The sequence below is a fragment of the Cuculus canorus genome, chromosome 1 (assembly GCF_017976375.1).
Source record: "Cuculus canorus isolate bCucCan1 chromosome 1, bCucCan1.pri, whole genome shotgun sequence".
Classification (NCBI taxonomy): Eukaryota; Metazoa; Chordata; class Aves; order Cuculiformes; family Cuculidae; genus Cuculus; species Cuculus canorus.
The window spans coordinates 198585018-198608878 of record NC_071401.1 but is presented as its reverse complement, the minus strand read 5'-3'; the positions used below and the strand labels follow the sequence as shown (position 1 = coordinate 198608878).

Below are 23861 nucleotides of genomic sequence, written 5' to 3'. Positions count from 1 at the left end.
TTTGTTCTTGGGCAGAAATATGAAAATCAGGTTGTTTGGATATTTCTGATTCTACTGAAGCTTCAATCCTGGATCATGTTGTTTGTAGGGAGCCAAGGAGCTCTGTAATGGTTGAGGATGTGTGGGGTTAGAAATGCATGTGAGTGCATGTAAGCTCATGTTGGTGGGGAATTGCCCTTATTTGTGTGTATGCCTGATTGAATAGACCTGCTGCACCTTAAATTTTATATAAATACCAAAAAAAGGCCCATAGTTTCCATCAGCTCCCAATTCCTTCTCCCCAACTGGAAAAAGAAACCAGAACTTTAAAGCTGCGAAAATTGTTGCACTAAGATTTTGTTAGCACCCCAGGACACCTGAGGTCTAACTATGCAACCTGAGCATCCACAGTATTAGCTGCAGCCTGACAAAATTAAGAAAACAATACCCTATTACAGCTTGTAGAGGAGTTTATGAGAGAGGAAGATTTGAGGGGTTACACTAATGTTTGTTTTATTCACCAAGTATGGTTTTAGTTTTCATACGGTGATCTCACTTTTGTATTTTTGTGTCCTTTTTGAAAATATATACATTAAACTTAAGGAATGTTATGTTTTCCATATTAGGTTCATTCAAAAAGAAAAACAATCCACTTGGGCTATCTCAGAATTAGAAATGTTTAAATTTTGGAAATTTATCTTAAGAAAGAATGAGTCTTTAGGAATACTACTAATTGAATCTCTGTTTTTTTCTTTTGAGGAAAACCACAAGTATTTCACTAAGAACTCACAGAATCACATCCGAAGACAAATGAGAATTTTCAGAGGGTCTTCACTAAACTCAACAGTCACCAGATCTTACTCATTTACAGCAGATTTTAATAGTCAAATGCAGAACATTTGTATTTCTCAGTTATACAGAAAGGTGCCAATAAACTCATCCATGTTGAGGCGAGTGCTTGGAGGCAGAACCTACGTTGCCTTCTTCACTGACAAGGTCTCAAGTGCACATGCTGAGCTACTGTCAGACAACTGGCACATCAGCATAAAATACAGTGCAACCTGCAGTTGTGTGCAAGAAATGGAGCAAATAGTTGTGTGATTTAGCTCTTGCTCCTGTGGCTTAACTGCTGTTGGCACAGCTTCCAGCTGATTTAAAGCAAGCCCAGGTATGTGCATATGACCTGGTGCCGGAGAACTAACAGGTAGACATGACCTCCTCCCTGCTCCTGATTATGCAGCCTCCAGGAGTCCTTGAGCACTCTCATGATTTACTTCTATCTTTTCACCAAAGCGACATTTTATTTTCTGTCCTAGTAGTTCATAATTTTTATCCTTCTTGAACACATCTGTCTTATCACACTCATGTAAACAGCTATTACAATTGTTAGCATTTCACCATATTATTGTACCAGATTATTTTTGGTTTGTTAGCACATAGAAATTCCTTATTAAATCTTTGTTTCCAGATATGATTATCTTTTGTTGGCTACCAGATTTGAGTGCATTATTGTCAAATCCATACACTAGTTTTCATCTTCCTTTCTTTGTGATTCTTTTTCTGCATAAAACAGTGAGAAGTACAAAGACTTAACATGACTTTGTTGTTCCATTCCATTAAAGAAAGTGCAATTGTTAATGTCTAAAATGCACCTCACAAAATTCTAAATTTTTTTATACATGAGATCTTAATTACAAAAAACTTTGGTTCTTCATTAATGTATTCCAAATATAGATCTATGGGCTTGAATTATAAACATGTAGTTCTTGCCACAAATATATATTTAAGTTAAGTTACAAATTATATGAAAAAGATAGGACTTTTTCTGGTATTTGTTAGTTGCAATGTAAGAGGTATCTGCTTGACACTTGTAAACGTGATGCTGTCTATCATGCTATTGCAGCTCTATGCTCAGGCTTTTTATTGCTTTTTTTTTTTTTTTAATAATCCCGAATCCTACAAACATTTAGTCAGATAAGTAATTTTACTGACATGTATAGATGATCTAAGATTCCAGATTCACAGACATTTAAAATGAAATGGGGAGAGAACACTGTGCAACCACATTTAGGAGGAAAAAAAAATCTTGATAGCCAAACATTTTCCTTTAGATTAAAAGAGGATATACAACTGGAATCTTTTTATTCTGCTGTTTAATGACTCTCATTGATAATGTACTTAAATAGTTAATTCAGGGGTTAATCCTCCTCCAAAACTGAGCTAGGAGCAAAAGCTGAAATGACTTTTTGAAAGGGAGGGACAGGAGGAATTCTGACCCGTCTTCCGATGCTTTACAATGTGAAACCACTAAGCAATTGAGGAATCAGTGCACGGCGTGTGGATTAAAACGCTTCCTAGAAGCAGCTGGTACTGTACATTGCCTCAACCCTCCCTGAACTTTCTCAGTAAATACAGCAGCCTGACAGCCCGGCTTCCCTGCTGGGTGGATCCTGCAACTCCAGGAGGGAATGGCACTTCTTGTTTTTAATTACCAAAGGTGAAAGGTGAATTAAAACTAGCTGCTTGGCAAGTCAGAGCAAGGGGCTGAGTCCTGAAGAGCACCAAGGAGGAGGGTGCTTTCTTTTTTTTCCTCTTTTTTTTTTTTTTCCTCCTTCCCTCCCTCCCTCCTTCCCTGAATGAATTGCCTTGCAGGAGGGACTGAAAATACAGCTTCTTCCTGAATCCACTGGCAGAGTTACTAAAGAGAGCTCAAGACACAACACCGCAGAGTAACGCCTTGGAATGTCCTCGCACTTTATAAACAATTGTCCTAGGGAGGGAATATTTTTACATGACATTTGCACAGCTTGACAAATGGCTAACGGAGGCTGTGCGCTTCTCTGATGAACTTTGAATTTCCCATAGAGATACCCCATAAACTGACCAAAGAGAGCAATCTAACTGCACCGGAAAAGCAGAAGTGGAACTTGGAGCCTAAAAATTACCCCACCACAACAACAAACAAACAGGAGCAGTAAATTGAAGAACACAAGAATTTGATCTTGGGCAGGATGGCATCAGCCCAGGACCTTTTAATCCTGGCACTATATGGCTTGTTACTAGAGTTACCGACTGGATGTCATGCAACAGATACGAGGCAGCCAAGGTTACGTCTGTCACATAAAGGTAGGTCAGTGTGTCAGGTTTTTAAAGACTTTATGCTACTGTGAGTACATTAACTTCACTGAAAGTATTGCTTTAAGGTTAAATTATGTTTTTTTGACAGAGTAAAATATTACTCTTCAGAAATCTTGTAAATTGTTTCCTTGTACTGAACTGCTTCCATAATTAAGTTTCCTGAATTCAGGAATAAATAAGGAACTTACACTTATGATTTTAGGCTACTGAAATGTTCTTCTACCTGAAAGTGTGTTATATTTGCTTGTGATTCTTTCTTAGCCTTCATGCTATAAGGAGAATTGCTGGTCTGTAATAAGAGAAATGGAGAAGATAACCTGAAATTATCACTGAATAAATATACTCTTATGCATCAACTAACCCTTAAGTAATTAAATGTCTGTTTCACTTTTAGAATTTTATCTGTCTACAAATATAGCTAAGGCAAAAAGGCTGAATTCCTGTGCAACCATATGATTCATTTTCTAAACTAGCAAGTGTCATCACGCTATAATTAAAATGACTGTCAATGTAAGTCTGCTTGCAGTTTAACTAAGTTACCCAAAGGAAAAAAAAGTTATTTATTCTGACATATGTATGTATCTTACTTACAACTTTTTTTTTTTAAATTATTTTACATTATTTGACTTTCACTTTACCTGAAGCCTGAACTATTCTTCCTTTGCTTCTTCAGAGTATTTCCTTGTTCAGTTCTGGACTTCATGTGATTTAAGCTCTTCCCTGTGATTTGGTTTTAACTCTGTGTATATTTTAAAATATCTGTGCACAACCATGAGGTTTCAGTTCTCTGCAGCAGTATGTGCACTTGTAGATTATGTACTTAGAAATATGTGACAGGCAGTTATTGCAGTGAAAGTGAAAAAATGTTAAGTGCAACATAAATTGATAACTGGCCAATCAGAAATGTTTTGATATTACCTCTTCTGCAAAGATGAAAAGAAAATGTCTTTTTGCTGACATAGTTGGGAATGAGCAAACGCTAATTTACTCAAGAACATTTTTGTGGTTATGAAAGTGATAACTAAGCTGCATCAGTATGAAGCACATTAGAATATCTTTTAAGCATGGATAAGACTTAAGAATTAGCCTCAGCTACAACTTCACATGTAGACAGCTTTAGTCTAAACAAGGTTTAATTGTGTTTTATATGGCAAGCTAAATTACCAATTATAAAGAAAGGAGAAGCTGAATAGGATAATTGGTTTGAATGTCTTGCTAGGAAGCTATAAGAAATGGGGCTTGCTTTTATGGGGCAGTGAAACACATTTTCAAGAAAGAAAGATTTGTCATGGAAAGCTGTCTTGTAAGTAAACGATTAATTGCTCTCAATGAAATCAATTATATGATGCCTTTTAATATACGATCCATTTCTTTTTTAGCTTATGTTTTCAGAGTATGATAGGAATGAGCGATAAATGCTGATTATCACATCTCTTATTGTTGAAAGTGTATACTTGAACATGGATTTATTTCTAGGTATAATTACTAAGGCTATCATTATTATTGATATTTGTTTGCATGTGATAAGATCAGGGAGATGAGGAAAGCAAAGTAAATGAGGCAAATAGACCTAATGATATGTTGGTTCAGGACTCTGGCTTAGCTGCCAGTTTTGGCAAGCTCCCCACTCTGGTGCTGCAACTATTAACTGCTTCTGTGCTTGCTTGTAGAAGTAATTGGTTTTCCGCTGGTAGGATCAGCGTACATTTCAGTGAATACTACTTACATTTTTAGCAGGGAGCTAGTAATTTGGACATAGCACATCATAACTCTGATATTTTCAAGGAGATTTTAAAACATTTATTTTTCACAGAGGGCCAAACCTCCTGTGCCTGATGTCAGTTCACTCAGATCCAATGACATAGAAAGATCTATCCCAAGTAAACACTCTACCATGAACACACACACATATCACCATCTTATATTTCACCTTGCACGATACCCTATTACATTTTTCACACTTATGAAATGCGATTGATTTTACAAGCTGTATTGTGGTCAGTGAATGCATGACCACATATCCCGTGTCAAAGGTTAGAAATGACATACCTGCCTGCACCCTGGGAACAGCTATTGTAATCCTCCCAGCCGAAAGAATGTAGCAACCAAGCATGAAGACAATGAGTAAATGTCATTGCTATATTCACTAATCAAACAGGAACAGCAGGAGGGTCTCTCATCTTAATTGCATTTACTCTAAAGAGAGACTGCTGTGGGTACCAACAAGGCATGGGCTGCTTTTGAAGAGGCGGTCGTGCACCCTCTTTGCAAAGCTGCTCTAGCCTGTCCTAGGAGTTGCCATGTGGTACAGTTGATGAAGCCCATATGTGCAAATTTTCAGTGTGGAGTAGCTGTAAATTTTGACATTTCACTGCAAAGACCCTGAAAAATGAAAGTAAGTATGCCTCCTCACAGGCTCCCTTTGTAACTGTGTGGGTGCTGGTGGTTTGTTGGGAACGAGCCCATTGTAAGATAAGCTTGTGCGGACTGGTAAGTTAAAAGCTTGTATGATAAGGTCTATGGCCATGACAGTTTTTTGTTATAGGATAAGTATTTACAACTAGTTATTCTTATTTTAAAGAACCAAGACAAAGCTTCTGCAAATTAGAAAGGGAGATTCTCTGATTTTTATAAATTCAAAAATTCTATTTTTTGCTCTTTTAAGTGATGCTCAGTGAAAGCACAGTGAACTGACATTGAATGTGAACTTTTTGCTCTCACAGCAAACTAGGGTCCACCTGCAGCGCACACATGCTTCCAAACTCACTGCAACAAGATCAGATCCTAACCCTTGTACAAGGAGGTCACCTGATGGATAGGAATACCGCAATCCCCTTGCCAATTAAAGGATACGTTATGCAACCCCTGTTTGACTCTCTGGCCATTTACTCAACTTCAGTGGGAGTTAATGGAAGTCCTGCATTCCTGAACTACTGTTAAACCTGTCAAGTTAATGCAAACTGTGATGGTGAATTTTGGTAAGGTACAGAACGGTCTTCATTCATAGTAAACTCAATATAAGAATTTTACCATTCCTTTAATGGGATTAGAATTAATCCTACAACCACCTAATAGCCATTTTATGGTTCTAACATCGGTTTTATGAAGCTGAACTATATTTATACCCAAGATTTGTAGGTGTTTTCCTCAAACCATCAGCTTGTGCCTATCAGAAAATTTAGAAGGCAATTAGTAAAATTTGTGGCATCAGTGCTATGGTTGTGCTAAACATTAGTGTTTGACGATGACCAATGAAGATCTTGCTAGGGGTAATAATGTACTCCAATAGCTTCATGTTGATTTGTAGAGATAAAACTGTATTATCACTTATTCAGTATTACAGGGAAATAATGTTTCTATATTATTAAGTTATAGGTTGACAACTACATTTCAAAATCATTAGTTCATTTTACATACAGTACAGGCTCTGCCTAATGAGGTGTTAATGGAAGCCAAGCTTCAGCCCCTATTCTTTATAGGCTGCTGGTTAAATTCTTTCTCAGTATCCCACAGTTCAAGTTCTCGCAATGGGAAATATATAATTAAGGTGAAATCAGCACACACTGCATGTTAAAAAGAAACTATTTACATTACAGATTGAAATAGATGGCGTTTCCAGAAGACAGGAGGGATATATTTATATAAGCCTAACACAGCTAGGCTAGAAGTATGTAGGCCTTAAGAGCCCATGAAAGATGTAATTGTATAATTCAACCATAACACATGGTTTGTAGTGTATTTCTAACTGTTCTCTTTTAATGTTAGTTTGTGAATATGGCAAACAGCAAAGCTTACACAGTATGAAAGTGAGATGTCGAGCCCTTACAGCGGCATGTGCAATTTTTTTTTGCCACAATGGGATCTGGTATAGTTGGTTACACGAAATTTGCAGATCTTGAGGGATCTGGGTTCTGGTTTTACATTTACATTGCTCTTGAGTAACTTCAGGGATTTTAGCATCACCTAATCTCAGGTTGTGTAGCCGTGTACTGGACATAGTTATTGTCTAGAAAAGGTACGGTTAAGTAGCAGTTGTGCCTGTCTTACCCATCCAAATATCCTCCTTTCACCTACTGTGGGAATTGTTTGCTTCTTGCTGGAGTAGAGTGAAGCCGCAGCAGGCAGAAGGAGCAGACTGAATTTAGAAAGAAAGAATCATAGAAATTTATTCTCCAAGCATAAATATTTCAAACAGCAGCAGCACTTGAAGGTAGACCTTAGATTTGCAGAGGAAAAGTGATAGTCTCCATGTTCATACATAGATTTTAATATATAGAATGTACAATATACAAAAAAATGTATAAGAATTTTGATTTGTTAGGGCTCGCTAATTATCTTTGAGGGCTGCAGATGTCTACTATAGTGGAATAAGTTTTTCATTGCCATTTGCAGGAGCCAGACTTTCACCATACCTACTTTAACTTTCATGATAATTGTGAAATAGAATACATTTTAATTAACATGAAGGGTTTTATCATGCTTATCCATGTAGAAAAATAAACAAAGGTCTGAAAATTTTCTTGATTAAAATTGAGTTTCTCTACAAGAATTGTGCTTGAAAAAAGAGAATTTATTTCAGAGAATGGTCTTGAAGTTATTGTTGCAGTGGTTACTTTCATGATATCTTACTATGTCTGTTCTTTAGCTGGGTGGCAGTAAATTTACCCCAAGACTAAATTATATAGTAAAAATATAGGGATTTTTTTTTATAAGCATTCTTGATTTCTGAAGTAGATAAATACATTTAGTGCAAGTATCGTATTTTCAATTAGTAATCACCTAGCCACATAAATCATGGCTAAATAACAACTAGCCACTTAACTCATAACTGAATCATGACTGATACTGTTTCATGAATGAAAATGTTTTCTATTTTCTACAGCTTTCACTATAGTAGTCTTTGATTTAGGATGCCTGAGAAAGACTAATTTTCCTAGCAAGGCAAGTTAAAATCCAAGAAAGATGTTCATTCATACTAGACACAAATCACCTTGAATTTATATCAAAATAAGGACTTGGCTTGTGATCGTTGGTTATATATAGCCCAGAGAAGTCTGCATTAAAAAAAAAAAAAAAAGATTATGCGTATGTGGCAAACAGTCTCTTCTTCTTACCTAAATTCTAAATTCTCCAGGCCACAGAGAACTCAACATCAACTTAGAAATGTCTTAGGGAAAGATACATCAATACCTCTGGCCCACGTATGGGGTAGGGAGGAGAGTTCTTCCATCACTTCTCCCACTGGACACACAACAGATTCTTTACCAACAATCAGGACAAGCTTTAAGTTTGTTTTTCATCCATATCACAAGAGGTGACTGACAAGTTCAGAAGTATTTCCAAGTAATACTTGAGGGACTTGCTGACCAAGACCGGATATTTTTGGCAAAGAATCTGTGCTAGCTCCTTTCATAACTGCATTCTGGTTGATGAAGGCTTCTGAAAGTATTGCTGTAGCAGAACTCTGAAGTGAGAAGCACCACCAACAGGGATGCAAGAAGCAGACTGTTTGCTGTGTAACATCAATCACTTTCCTGCTTTTGCTTTCAAGAGCTAAGCACCACCTGAAGGTGCAAAACCAGAGTGTCCTGCATGCTGCTGCTTCTATGCAGCTACCTCTCTGCTTTTAAAGTGATAATATCATCTGCTATTTTAAACTCTTCATCAGATATTGTACTCATTATTTCACTGAAAGCATTTTATTTTACTTACATGGAAACAGGAGTAATGCTGTTTTGTATGATTTACAGTATGCTGTGCAAGGGTGAGCATCTGCTTCAGGCCTTTTGAGAAACCTTTGGTCAATAAATATTCTAAAAGTGTGCAATGGGAATACTATTATTAAAACTGCTGCCCTGGTTTTATTCATGTAGCTAGGCAAATATGATGAAGTTAGAGCATGCAGCCAGTGTTAATTAGAAAAATTTTCATTTCTTAGAGAAATTCATAGCCTGCAGGGGAAAAGATAATAATCTTTGTTTTACAGAAAAAAAAGAAAAAGCTCTCTTAGCCTGAATATACTATTTTAAATGTTTTGTGTTGGTTAGTTAACATCTGGCATTTAAGTGATCAGTTACAGAATCATGATGAAACATGAAAGAAAATGTTAAAAGAGGAAAAGAAGTAAAATATTGCATTGTAAAAAACCTGTAGTTCTTCTAAGTCCAAACTCCTGTAAAGAAAGAAAGAAAGAAAGAAATAAAGAAAGAACTTTGAAGAAACAATATTTGAAAAGGCTTTAAAGTAAACTCCATCTTATATTGATGAAAAATGTAAATTATCATCACTCAGTTTTGGTTTGAGGAACTGAATGAGTTTACTATGTACATTAAAACAACTAAAAATATCATGATTCTCCGAGAACATAATTTCAAAACAAAATATTACCAGCCTATTGTTTATCCGCTTCTATCATCTCACACTGACAAATTCCTTTTCTGCTTGATCTTGGTTCTTCTAATCTTCCTCAAGCCTACAAATTCTTCTTTTCGAAGAAAGACCTCACTTTGTTAATTAATTCAATTGAAGGCTGACTTCACTGTTTCTCCTTTAAGCATCTTCTGTTAGTTTTTGATAAAGCTCTATATTAATATGCTTTCAGTCATGCTGCATCCCTTTGGCAAACTGTTTTATAGTAAACACTAAACACTTCTCCCCCTTCAGAACAATATAAAACAAGAATGTATCATTATCTATACAGTTGTTTCTTACTCTGTGATGATTTTCATGCCTATCAAAATCACCTAAGCAAAAGTGTTTTGAGACACTTTTTTTAAGAAACAATATTACAAACAGAAGGAAAGGTTTGTCTGATTTTTTTTTTTTTTAATCAGGTTTTCCATGTGACATTTCTAGATGCTAAACATTTTCAGAGGATTTGTGAATCACAGTGCATTATGATCAGGGGATCCAACATACAGCCGCACTGCTCTAGGTGAATATATCATAGTGATGATCTTTGTTTCTCTTCTAGTCTGCTCTCATTACATCACCTGTAATTTGCAGGACCTCTAGAATACAATGGCATGTCAAAGGTCCTTTTACAGTTTCTGTGCAAGTATCTACAGGAGATCTGTAACAGGAGATCTGAAACTACAAATATGTCAACAAAGTGATGCTTGCCAAATATCTTGGCCCTGGCGTGATGTACAGCCTGTGTAGCTGCAAAATTTGGATGAGTCATGTAACTAAAAAAAAAATTGTTGATGGAATAGAAGTTCACTCTCATCTTTAAATTACTTTTTATTAGTCTCAGGTGAAAGCAGATAACAGCAGTTATGTCATGTCTTGCTACCCTGTCTCAGTATTGTACTTGGTATGCTTTAGTACCTCGTGTCACTCAGAATCTGCTCAACTCTTACTAAAAGTCTGAGAGTCTTCCAGTTACGTATAATGACCTGAGATTTGTCCTTGAATGCGGTGCAATGTCTAAGACTGAAACATCATTTGCCTGATGGAACTCTTTTGCATTTACCTCAGATGCTTCATGGTACAAAACCAATGAAGTTAATCAGGAAACAGCAATACCCTTTGCCATGTTGTCTCTTTGCCTTCCATGGAGAAATTTGGTGCCATAAAACTTCTTGTAAATCACATACCTGTTAGTGGTGGACTTGTGGTACTTAGATCTCTAGTATCAAGGAACAGACTAAAATCTTATTTTTTTCAATGCTTCTGCAGGTTATAAAGTTAAGATGAAGAAAGCCTGTAAAAATCTAATGGCAAAGATTAATTTGCCATAGATGTGCAATATCTAGCTTCTAAATTTGTATAACTGGTCTTCATTGAATTTTCTTGCCATGAGCTTTCATATCATAAACCTAGTCGTGAAGGATATCTTTCCAGCCAAGGAAGGCTGTATGGTAGACATGAGGGGTTTTGTGCTTTGTGTGATCTTACCATACAGTTCAAAAAATCCCTATGAATATTAAATGTCAAAATAGATAAGAAATAGAAGGCCTAAAATTTCATTCATAGAAAAAAAACCAAAACCAAAACCCAAACCAAATCAAAGTCTGTTAGCCAAAAACAGGAGAAGGAAAAAAATATCACTGACGCTTCCTAGTATCCCTTTGGCCTGAGCAGATGATTTTCACTATTTATAAGAATTTGATGACAGGCAATATATAGTCCTCTTTGGACTGTGATTTGGCAGCAATAGTTAAGAAAACAAGATGTTTATGATCCTTGTGAAATCATGTTGCTAACATTCCTACTTCATCTGTATTGAAGAATTTCTGTTTTCAGGCAAGTTGCTCTTTTAGAGTAGCATGTGGAGTTTTTCCTCTGATTCTATTTCTTTAAATCTCCAAAAATGTATTTAGATACAAATTTAAAAGTTTCTAAACTGGATCCCTCTAGTATGATGATGGGAATTTTTTTACAAACTGTTTGCAAAATAATTTTCTAAATTAAGGAAGCAGTGCTTGGAAGACAGGCATTCAGTGAAAGAAGACTTCACTGCTCTTGTATCCTTAGTGTATCTATTCTCTACTTCTTCTGTGTTTATTTTTATCTAAAGGATTCCTGACTTCATACTGTGAAGCAATCTGAGCTTCTGTGGGGAGTCAAACAATGGGCTTTTTACTGTTGCTAAGTTTGCTTTATAGGCTTTTTCTTACAACGCATTTGTTTAATAGGCCTAGTAAAGTGGTGAATGCAGCTGTAAATATATCTTTTATTTGTTGATGTGCAATAAACATCACAGGGATTCTGGCCTTTTCTTATTCTGATCTTCCTGACATTCATGAAAGGAAATTGTACAAAATGAATGAAAAGTGTCTTAAACTGATTGCAGAAAACAACAGTCTCCAAGTACCTAAGGGTCAGTACCTTGTTTCTCTTTTAACAGATGGTTTCTCCCAGCAGTGTTACTAAAACTTAATAATAGTAAAATAATAGGTTGCTTGATGTGAGGGAATTACTCCAGATAGCACTATTCACTGGGGTCATCACTGAAGGTCGTTTTTCAGCCAGAAAGCTAAAGGTTAGCAAGTGTTTCTCAATTCCATGAGCTCCTAGAACTATTTATGATTAAGCTAAGTGCTTTCCCATGGGTGTGTGGTAAAAGCCAAGAGTAAAGGAAAATAAACCCATTGCTTTACGTATTAAAAATTTCATCTCAGTTGATTGAGAACGGTATGACGCAAAGCTTGAAAATATGTGTTGTCTGGGAGCCCAGAAAGACATAAACTGTCTTAGAGATGTTATTCTTATTAATGTTGCTGAAAATCTTGTCTTTATGCGCCTGTGTTTACACGCAGTAAGTCATTGTTTTCTCTTCTCTGCTTATCTTAGGCATGTTCACCTCCTTCTGCATATTTTCAGGTTACACAAGCATCTGGGATAGTAGCCATTTCTAAACACACTGTTGAGGAGGTGTTAAAGTATTCAGCAGGCTGAGTATTTATTATAGCTCAGAACCAGATTGCAAAGAGTCCCAAGCTTTTTATTGATTCCATAGTATTCCTTCTTGAGGACTGCAGCTTCTGTGGGTCAACACTCAAACACTGCAATGGGTTATTTCATTTCTAACATACTTAAGTTCTTGTAAATAAAATGCTTTGCATTTAAAAGATAAAATAAACACACTGAGGAGAGATTCTTCAACAGCTTTGAATGCAACACACTGACCTTACATTCCACTGCTAAATATATGAAACCATTCATACAGAAACAGGACAGACGCCTTATTTCACTGTTACTAAGGACAATAGCAAACCTCCCATAAAATTGTGTGACTAAAGAGTTGACAGCATATTCCTTATTCCTGACTTTACTTTCTGAAAAGGACACTACATTTCATTGATGCACTTAGGCTGGAAGTGTATTTTCATCTCTCCTGAGTACAGAAGGAGAATAACGTTCAGCTTGTGCCACAGGCCTAGCTTACATTCAGATAAAAGTAGGTGAGGTGGACTTAGGATGAAAGTCTGATGATCAGTGTAGGATGTTACACACCCAGGGATAAAACCCTTTAACTGAGAATGACTTCCTGCAGAGCTTAGAAGCTGCAGCACTATTGCCTTGATAAAGTCTAAGTGGACGTGTTACTACTAAGTAGTGACTCTTTGATCTAATAATGGTCTGGAGCATGAGATGGAAAGTATAGTCACTTGAGCAGTGTGTGTGGCTCCCATAGCTGCTGGACACAGATATCTCCAGATCACAGTAATGGCTCAGATGTGTTCTGCATGTGTTTCAGTTGACAACGTGCTGACTTTGTTTAAGCACAATATGCTGATTTAGGTTAAGCATAATATGCTGACTTTGGTCAAGCAACTCTCAGAACAGTTTAGTTTAAACCGATGTACTATCATATCGAAATAGGTGAGCCTCTCAAAACTGCCTACCAGAGCTCAACTACTCTCTGACCAAAAAGGAGTAATAAACCGAGGTTATATACAAGCTGTTTAACTTATTTCTACTGCAAACAAAGCAGACTTATGGACAATATCCCAAAACTTTGATTCTATAAATACTTGATCACATGTGCATCCTTAATCAGACAAATGACTTCATTGATTAAAAGTTAAGTTAGGCTTTGTTTGCAAGATCAAAGTGTGAGGCACAGATTCTTTGTGCTCATCCCTGCAGTGTGATTGATTAAAACCAATCATGACAAAAGTTGTTCTATTTTGCCTGTACCCCAGGCATTACGAAGCAACATAAAACACCAACAATTTTGATTTATGTGTATAATTTCAGTTTCCTTTTAATTTTAACACACTTAAGAAAATGCTTGAGACTTGCAACTTTCTATGCTGCTTTTTTTTTTTTTACAAGGAAAATGTTATTTTCAGAATATGTTTCTTTGACATTCTTATAAAACACTATAATGTGTGTGGATATTTGTCATTTACAATTGTGAAATAGATGTTACAAGTGCTATATGTGGTCTTTGTGATTTTCTTGACACAGAACAACCTATTACTTTGTTAGAAAAGGCAACGAATTACTTCCTAATATCAGGTTAATGGATTGTATTTTTTTTCTTGTGGTTTCACATTTACTGCTTTAATGTGTAACAACACTAAAATCCTTGAGCTGTAAAATTAGATCCCTGGGCTGTTGAAAACTCCTTGTACTCTTAATTTAAAAGTAAAACAAAACAGAAATTTTACAGCGTGGAGATTTGAAAATAATAATAACTGATGTTTATACATTCTTGTGAAACAGCTCCTGAAGTGTGCTGAGAATTTGATAGTAGCATGGAAATGGTCTCCCATGGGATTATTGAAAGGTAACAGACATATTGAGACATACAGATATCTGACACTTTCTCCTGGGAGCGTTGCAGTCTGCATGGGGAATATCTGACAGCTAGAACTGACATGTTTTAGCGTGTTTTAGATTTTCAATGCTATAAATTATAAATTAACTTGAAGAAAATCGATTTCTAATCTATGATGAAAAGTTGCTCCAAAGCTTTCCTGAATTAGTCATACATAATATCCATGGCTGCAGTCTTACTATAACCTTGTTGGAGTGCTTTGGCTTCTGAGTTTAGCTATTTGCAACATGGTGGTAGGTTTCTACAGATGTGTATTTCTGTGTAAATTCTGTCCCTGTGGTTTTGCTCTGTAAGTGTTCGGTCCTTCCATCTGTACGGTTTGCTCTTGCCAGACATTGTAAATTTGAAGGCAGAGGTTAGCTCTAACAGCGTCCACCTGAGTCCCATACTTATTTCTGTAAGTACATTACAGTAGCACAGGGTAATAACATGTTTCTGTTGGCATCTTGGAGTTCTGCAGTTGTTTTGACGGGGATTATAATGATGCTGATAATAATTGGTCATTACAGGATTGTTCTCAGACTTTTAAAAATGCTTCTGTGAGCACTAAATAGTGGAGACAGATCCAGAGAGAAGTTTATGTAATTGGATTAGAAAGCCTTAAAGCTGACCTTAGTGTTGTTGATTAGACAAGATTTATTTTTGACTGATCCATACCTAACCCAAGCAGTTAATGATTTCTACACTTGACCTCACACTTGCTGAAAACATAAATGGTGACTCTCAATAACTGATGGTAGCTGTCTTACATAGTGAATTCCAGAGATCTGATATGATGCTTATAGAAGTTACAGTATCTATAAAACATGTCCATGTGCAGTTTTAAACCAAATCCTTTTATAATTAAAATATTTCTTTGAGGAAAGAAGAGTTACAGTGCTTTTCTTTCATTGAAAGTTTTTCTGTCAGGCCACCAATAAAGTTTCAATAATCTATTAGATCTGAGAAACCTGGATTCACTTTGAAGTTTCATGAAAAACTTTCAATAAGGTTCTGGGATCCTCAAATATTTATGTCTTGGTGAATCTCATATTTTTTTTTTTTCCCCAGTAGAGTTATCTAACCTAAATGTAAGAATAAAGTTTCCTTTCAATTGCCTATTGTTTTGCCTAGTTAGACTGAAATATTTTGAGCAGTGTGACACTAACAATAAGAAATATTAACAAAGACACACCTCAACAAGAGGCAACCATTAAAGCAGAAGGTAAACTGAAAAGTAAAAGAAATGTATTCTAGTCTATATTCTCGTGTCCCTTGGACTTTTTCCTTTCCCATACTGAACCAGTCTGAGATCCCTTTATCACTAGTCTTTTTAGTACTTCCAAATCTTAACAAATCACTTAATCCTTCCAAAGTCATACTTGCCTTTCCTCATCACTAATGTTTTCTTACTGCAGCACACGTAATGCTACCCTAGGCCCTAAAGTCTCCCTTGCAGCAACTGTCCCCTTTTCACGTAATCTTCAACAGTATTCCTGGAACTCTTTATATTCATTAACCATTTGTTTTTTCCTCCCTAGGTAGATAAAAAGTAACAGAACTGTGATTGTTTCTACGTGTATTTGTTTATCGATCAGCTTCCATGTACTAATTGACCAATTGCCTGCTAATTGAATTAACTGGATGACTTTGTTCTTCCTTTTTGTTCAGGAGCTAATAGAGGTATTTTCATTTCTTAGCTACTGATTTTCATGAAACTTGGGAAAAGTTCGTGATTTTTAGACTTCCCCGTACTCTCCACTCTTTTCCCAAGAAATTTGAATTTGGTCAGAGTGATCTCCAATGTCACAGGGAGCAAACTGCTAAATGGATTGTGTCAACAATGAGCAGAGTGATCAGAAAAGCCTCATTTCTTATGAAAATAGTGTTGTTTTCATCACAAGAGAATCAAATAATCTTTACTATACTACATCATCATCTTCTCTTTTAGTCCTTCCAAACTGGCTTTTCTGTAGATAACCTCCAGTCAATTTAGTGGCAATGCAATCATCTTTTCCAATAGTTCTATGGAATTCTCAGTCTTCTCTTATGCTGCAGGTAGCTGTTCCGAGGAAATCCAGCTGATCACCAAGCACAATTTAGGCTGATGATATCTTTTTATCACATGAGATATCTGCTTTCCTAAGGCTTAAAAATATTAAAAGTAATACATATACGGGATTTTTTTTTTTTGTTCTATACTGATATTGGGGACAGTGCAATGAATATTTGGAAGAGATATTTTGTGGTATACCTTGCTTTCAGATTCGTTAGGATTATTACCACAGCCCTTCCCCGTAGGAGGATTCTAAGGGGAGTCTTGGAGACATACACATATTTGGAACATTCTGAGAGAGAGAATATTAAAGCACGAGGCCAAAGAATGAAGAAGACTGCCCAGGTCTATATAATGTTAAAGGAAAAAAGCATTTGGAGAAAAAAATATATGTAAGGTCTATACGGCTGCAGAAGATGAAAGGATACTTACTACTAGTACTACTTACTAGTCTAGTGACACAGGGCTTTCTCCAACCTAAATCAATCCCACTATATCAGTATTAGTTTGTTTTTCCAAAAGACTTGGTAATATGAACACTTAAAAAAAAAAATATGAGGCTAGCTGCAGTAGTGTGTGGACAAGCAAGATTAAAAATAAAATCTACGGGTATCTGAGCATATTTTAATTTAGGATAAAAAAACATTCTCTGTTTATTTTTATTTTATGTTGGATGCTGTCACTCTCAGCTTGGAGTGATAGACTGTTAATAAATTGTTTTATATTGTGGTAACAAGCAGTTTTCTTTATCAGTAAACTCAAAGTACTTAAGTACAGCAGCTTTTTATTTAAAGTGCTTTGAGAAACTGTCAGATAAATTAACATTTTTAAAGTTATTGATTGTGTTGTAAATACATTCCAAAAATTCTAATGTGCTGATAAAACTAAATTTCTTCTTAAGCTGATGCTATTTATTCTTTTATGGTATCTAGACACTGTTAATTAATTTAAATTTTGCAGATAGTTTAGGAATGGAAAAATAAGTTTTATTGCCTCTCAATAACCAGAAACAACAGCAACACTTTTAAAGAGAAAATGGCAGGTGGTGTCTATCAATTCTAGTCTTTACATGAATGCTTATTTACTAGCAGTTAAGTATTTAATTCAAAACTTCTATAGGAATTCCTAGCAATGCAAAGAACTCCATATTAATAAATTGAGACACAATATTGTTCTTTGAAGTCTTAGAAATCTAAATATTTTTAAGACTATAAATGTTAGTTTTTAAATACTATAGTATTCACTGCAGAGAGTTCTTGGAAACAAACCACAAATATTGGGAAAAATGAATTGAAAATTGAAGGAACTTTGCATTTATTTATTGAAATATTACATGCTTATGAGGAAAGTCTGATCTTCCATTTTGCCTGCCTTTTTGATAAAAGTCAATAAGGGCTAATATCTCCTTAATACATTATCAGTAAGCTTAAGTGGTACTTTTTCTCCAGGATAGAGGCTTATCATTGTCACTTGAAACAATTATGTCTTGAACAGGTATTTGCTTAAATTGTAGTAGTGAAGGACAACTTCAAGAAAATGTTCACTTGCCCATTTATTGCAAGGTAGATCAGGTGACACGTGTTCTTTTGTGTTAATAAATAGTGTTATTTATCTGTTTAGAGCTGCGCTCTCCAGATTTCACTGTAGCTTTGCACATCACAAATGTAGGACTCAGGAACACAGTCAGTTTGCAATGGATTAGCAAGTATTGTGACATCTGGGTGCATATCCATGGCCTGCAGCAAATATAAATTAAAGCAACTTCACAGAATCGTTGTAATTTGGGACCAAAATTACTTTGATTCTGAGGCATCCAGTTATCATAAGTCTGCTGATGCATTTTAACTTGTCATCGCATCATAACTTGGTCATGCATCAAATCCCCATCAGTTCATATGTCACGTTTGGTTGTCTTCTGCTGATCTCGGTGGGCTATTTCTTTCTTCAAATTGTTTTCTACTTGATGAAAGAAGACAAAACAGCAACATCTAAGACACTTGCTGCTTTGCTTTGTGGTTTTTTTTAATTCCTTTTCCTGATTCTTCAGGGTCCAGAAATATGTATGATTGATAGCACATGTTTATGTTACTTAACCTTAAAATATTCTGGTCCTTTTTATTTTCATTTTTTTGTATTGTTTGATTTTGATTTTTCGTATCATAAGGTTATTTTTTTCTCCTTTTAGTTTTTTTTCTTTTTTTTAATGCTGTTCCTCTTCTAAGAAAGCCAAATCTAATTGTGACGTAGTCACTACTACTTAATGTCTCAAGTATAACTACTTTTTAAATTTTTGGCTCAGATTTCCTTTTATGTGTTCCAAGAAAAGGCATTCCAAAGCAGAATCATTTCACATGTGAAATAGAACTTCCTTGAATGATTTCTTTATTATACCAGATAATCAATTTACAAAAGAGATGTCTGAGACTTTCTAACGTAATATTATGCTTTTGTGTGGCCTCATTGATCTCAGCCAATATTGTGTCATTAGCATTCTTTTCAGTAAAAGTAGTATTATATTTTCATGGTACTCTCCATGTTCTCTAAAGACAACAGTTTAAGAAATAAGTACATTTTTCATATTTCGGAATATATTCACTTCTTTCAGATGTTGTATTTATGTATAAGATCTTGATTGGAGACTATAGTGGTGTTTTACTCATTCTTTTTTGGCATGTCTCTTGTTTAGTTTGCAGGGATGAATAAAAACTTGTAACTTTTTACAAACAGAGGAATTTCTGTCCTGTCTGATTTTCTCGACTGAATCTTCCATTTAAAAAAGTGAAGGGATTCTTTGATTACTAAACTAATTTATTACAAAGGAAATCAGTTAATTTCAATGAGTTATTGTATTTTAATTGCACATTTAAAACTTCTAGAAACTATCATTTTCTGCTTGGGGTAATTTTTATTTAAAGTCTAAATAAAAAGCAGGTTTAAAAAATGAGTTAGGTTTTGTTTTGGAAGACATGGGATGTTGACAATGTCATGACTGAAACACAACACTGAAGCCATACTGTATCAGTATTCCTAGTAGCTTGATAGACAACATCTATCAGTGGTAGAAGACTTTTTCATTCTGTACTCCATTAAACCTTTTGTTTCCCTGTAGATATTTGTAAGGAAGATGACAAAAGGTAATTAAGTTCTTAATTAGATCTTGATTAGTGTAGAAAAATATTTATGTAACTAAATACCAGAAATACTATAAATAAGTAATTATGGGTTTGATTATTAGCCCTTGCACTTTGTATGTTTCGGTATATATGCAACACCATACGCTTGAGGAAGAGTGGCTGGAAAGATTCCTGATGGAAATGGACCTGAAGCTGTTACTTAAAAGCCGGCTGAACATCAGCCAGCAGTATGTTCAGCTGGCCAAGAAGGCCAACAGCATCCTGGCTTGTACTAGAAACAGCATGGCCAGCAGGACCAGGGAAAAGATTGTCCTCCAGTATTCAGCGCTGGTAAGACCACACCTTGAACGTTGTGTTTAGTTTTGGGCCCCTCATTTCAAGAAAGATATTCAGTGGCTGGAGTGTGCACAAAGAACAGTAACGAAGGGTGAAGGGTCTGGAGAACAAGTCTTGTGAGGAGCAGCCAAGGGAACTGGGATTGTCTAGTCTGGAGCAAAGGAAGCTGAGGGCAGACATTATAGTTTTCTACAACAACTTGAAAGGAGATGGTAGTGAAGTGGATGTTGGTCTCTTCTCCCAAGTAACAAGTGACAGAACAGAAGGAAGTGTTCTTAAGCTGTACCATGATAGTTTAGGTTTTGCATGAGGAAAAAAGTCTTCATCAAAAGATTTATGAAACATTGGAACAGGCTGCACAGGGAATTGTTTGAGTCACCATTCCTGGAGGTATTTAAAAGATGTGAAGACATGGTACTTGGGGACATGGTTTAGTGGTGCTCTTGGTAATATCAGGTTAAGGGTTAGACTAGATGGTCTCAATTTGAAATAAATTCCTACATAAAATTTATATGACTGAGTTTAAAGATTATATTTCTAAGGTATTGTTCAGGTTATCCATGTTTTACAGCAGACAAAAGCTTTTTTCTGTCCTTGGATAATCTGGAAACAGTGACATAATCAAACGGAACAATACATCATTCATGACTACTCAATAAGTACCATGCTTTTGTTTTCCCAAGCTGAGCATTTCTAAATTGAATACCCCTTTTGTGCCTGTTTCTGTGTTAAAACCATGCATTTATAATGATGGCTGATGATATGCAGGATTTGTTCTGATTTGTAAAAATTTGTGCATAATGAATTCAGAAATATCTGAAGACCAATGCATTGTATTCTGTACAATTTTAAGATTAATTTGTCTTTAGGCTGATAACCAGATATTTATAGAAAAATATTCTATAGGAAAAGAGAAAGGACAAGACCTCCCTACCTACATATACATCATATATGTATTCATTTTTTAATTCATTAAGGTCAGTTGAACAAGATTTGAGCTATGTATGACATGCTGAAGCTCAAGTTCAGCATATTCTCTGAACATTTGTTTGGGACTTCTGTGAGCATATCCTCTGACTTTTTAGCGCTTCAGTTGGCCGAGACTCTTCTGATCTTTTCCAATTTTTGAGGGAACTTTTGGTTTTGGAAGCTTAATTAGTTTTGTTTTCACTGCATTCTCACTGCAAAATCAGGACAGAACTAGCTCAAATACTGCAGCCCAAGCTGGGCTTTTCATTTTGTTTGAAGTACTTCTAAACCCAGCCTTGGGTTTCTTGTATGAATGAGGATCAAGTAAAAGACCAAATTAACATTGTAGTGAAGTGCGATCCTTTCAAATGTTACTTATTCATTTCTGTTCATGGCTAATTAAATCTCCTCAAGGTATTAGAAGTATGCTGATGAATTTATACTGTCTGGAAAGGGAAGCTGAGTTTAGGCCCTGGTGGTTACTAATCATATTCAGGCAGAGTATTCCCTTCTGAGTCATAGAATAGTATGACTAAGATATTTTTCTGGGGTTTTGTGCATCCACACCCAGCTATTTATGATTCAATAGTCTTTTCCGTATTACCTACCCCTATATCCATATAGTGACATGCACTTAGGATCTGTGGTTGCACCTAACCTTGAAAAGAAATAGTTTGTGAACATTCTCTGAAACAATCTCAGGAGCGCAGGTGGAAAGAGAGAAAATCATTCCCTGCCCAGCCCCAACGCCCCCCAAGGGAAAAAAGAAATCAACAAAAATGAGCAAACAAACATAAAGAAACCAAACAAAAAAAACTCCAACACCAAAACTAACCACATCGGAAAAAACACAGGAGATTGATTCAGGATGGTACAGGTTAATATATCAAAACTGGGTAAAGCTGTGCCTCTGTGAAGCATTTCCTTTGGCATAGGTTCCCAAAATTTCCTCAGAAATCTTTGTGCTTATAAGTACCTCCATCGTCTGCATGCTACAGAATCATGATAGATGTATTATTCACAGCCTGTTGTGAGAATCCACAAACTTATTTATAGCGTCCAGGTCATCAGAGCGGAAAATCGGAGAGCAGCAACTGAAGATTTTCATCCAGACTGATAGATCAATATCAGTCTCATCTTGACTTACGTTAGAGGTATATTTACATGCAGTCCCATGTTACAGACTTAGACACACACATCCTCTGAAGAAATTGGAGGTCTTTCTAATCTTTCAGATCTTAATCAGTGGGTAGATAAATTATCAGAGTAGGACACTTTTAATCTAACTAAAATGCTAATTGTTTTTCTGTGAGATCACAACTATATTTAAGGTGGAAATGAACATTGAGAGGCCTGTGGAAAAGATCTCGTGGCAGAAAGCTTGTTGCTTTTTCCAACTGTTTCAGCCTTAGAAACTGCAGCCTCTTAGTTTTCCTCACCTATGTTCTAGGAAAATCATAAACACACTCTATAACTAAAAAATAGGAAGTGACTGACATTTTAAATCTAATTATTAGAAAGATAATAGAACCCTTCAAAACAATCACTTTGTTGAAATAAAAACCAAAACAAAGAACAGCAATGTTGTGAGATATTAAATATTTAATATTATATTTATTATAATAATATGGGGTATTAAACATTTAATATTATGTTTATCTATATATTATATCTATGTATGCTATATATGTAATATATACAATATATATAAAGATAATATATATTTATCTAAATACTGTATACTATATACTATAAATAAATATTAAATATTAATATATAAATACACATCTATATATTTTTATATGTGAATATTTAAATATATATAAACATTAAAATTAGTATATAATATATAGTATCTTTATATATATTATAACATATAAATTGTATATATAATATATAAAGATAATATAAATTATATTTATCTAAGTATCTCTGCTATTTCCCTTGTGCCTTGTTTTTACACTTGTCATTATAGCTAAAATCAGAATTAGAAATGTGACAATATTCCAGAGGAAGATACAGATTTACAAAAAAATCCCTCAGATACCATTTCCTTTGTGTATTCATCTCATCTTAAATCAGGCCAATAAGTCCTTATATTGCTAGTTCTGCAGTTGGGAATACAGTTTGAAGTTGGCAATTTTAGGAATAATTGGCTATTTGAAACTGTTGGAATGGAAGCTAATGTTGCCTTTCTCTATCTACAGTTGGTCATCTCAGGCTGGCATGCATAAGCACATTGAAAACAGATTTGAACTGAAGAACTATGCCGTATTATACTGCTTTATGCTTTGATAGAATCTGACACAACCTTAAATGTCAACTTCTTACTTGGCATGATAGATACAGTTTCTCAAAATAGCTTATTTTTTATCCTGTTTCACATTTGATAAGGAGATATGGGTTTCTCTTTACTTGAAGTATTGTGCTATTATTGTTCTGTTTATTGTTATTACTTCAAATAATAGCAACACCTGCAGAAAACATTTGGTCTCACCTCAGATAGATTCCGTGTAGATGAAGTGGATCATGCATTTGTTTATGTATCTTTGCCTTTTTTTTTTTCCTTACCAATTCACAGCTTGACCTCTGGGAAATAACGGTGAACAACAGTGAAGGAGACCTTATGAATTTTTTACACATAATCTTGCTAAAGCTATACCCTTGTCTAAATGAAAACATAAATTATGGTATATGTTTATACTGCATCTTTTTTAAAGATGTAACAATAATAAATATAGATTTAAAATAATCTTATATAACTATTCTCACTTTTCAGATTATGTGAAAGATCTTCAGGGACAAAGTCCATTTACTGCATAGGTTTGATTTGACTATCTTGTCATTTATTATCTCTTATAGTGATTTGAATTTCATAATTAAGTAAATGTAACATTTGCTGTGTTTACTTAATATCGTATTTTACAGTGTGTTATTTTGATATTTATATAGCATGATAGCTGTTTCCCTACTCTTC

General features: G+C 35.2%; 1 protein-coding gene across 1 annotated transcript in view; it reads left to right on the top strand.

The window, feature by feature from the left end:
- Positions 1–2590: 2590 nt before the first annotated feature.
- The window catches only part of SEMA3E (semaphorin 3E), a 142282-nt gene continuing 121011 nt past the window's right edge, over positions 2591–23861 (top strand). The window contains exon 1 of the mRNA XM_009568583.2: positions 2591–3105. Within this exon, the coding sequence (XP_009566878.1) occupies positions 2991–3105 (115 nt within the window). The 5' untranslated portion in view covers positions 2591–2990. The remainder of the gene's footprint in view (positions 3106–23861) is intronic.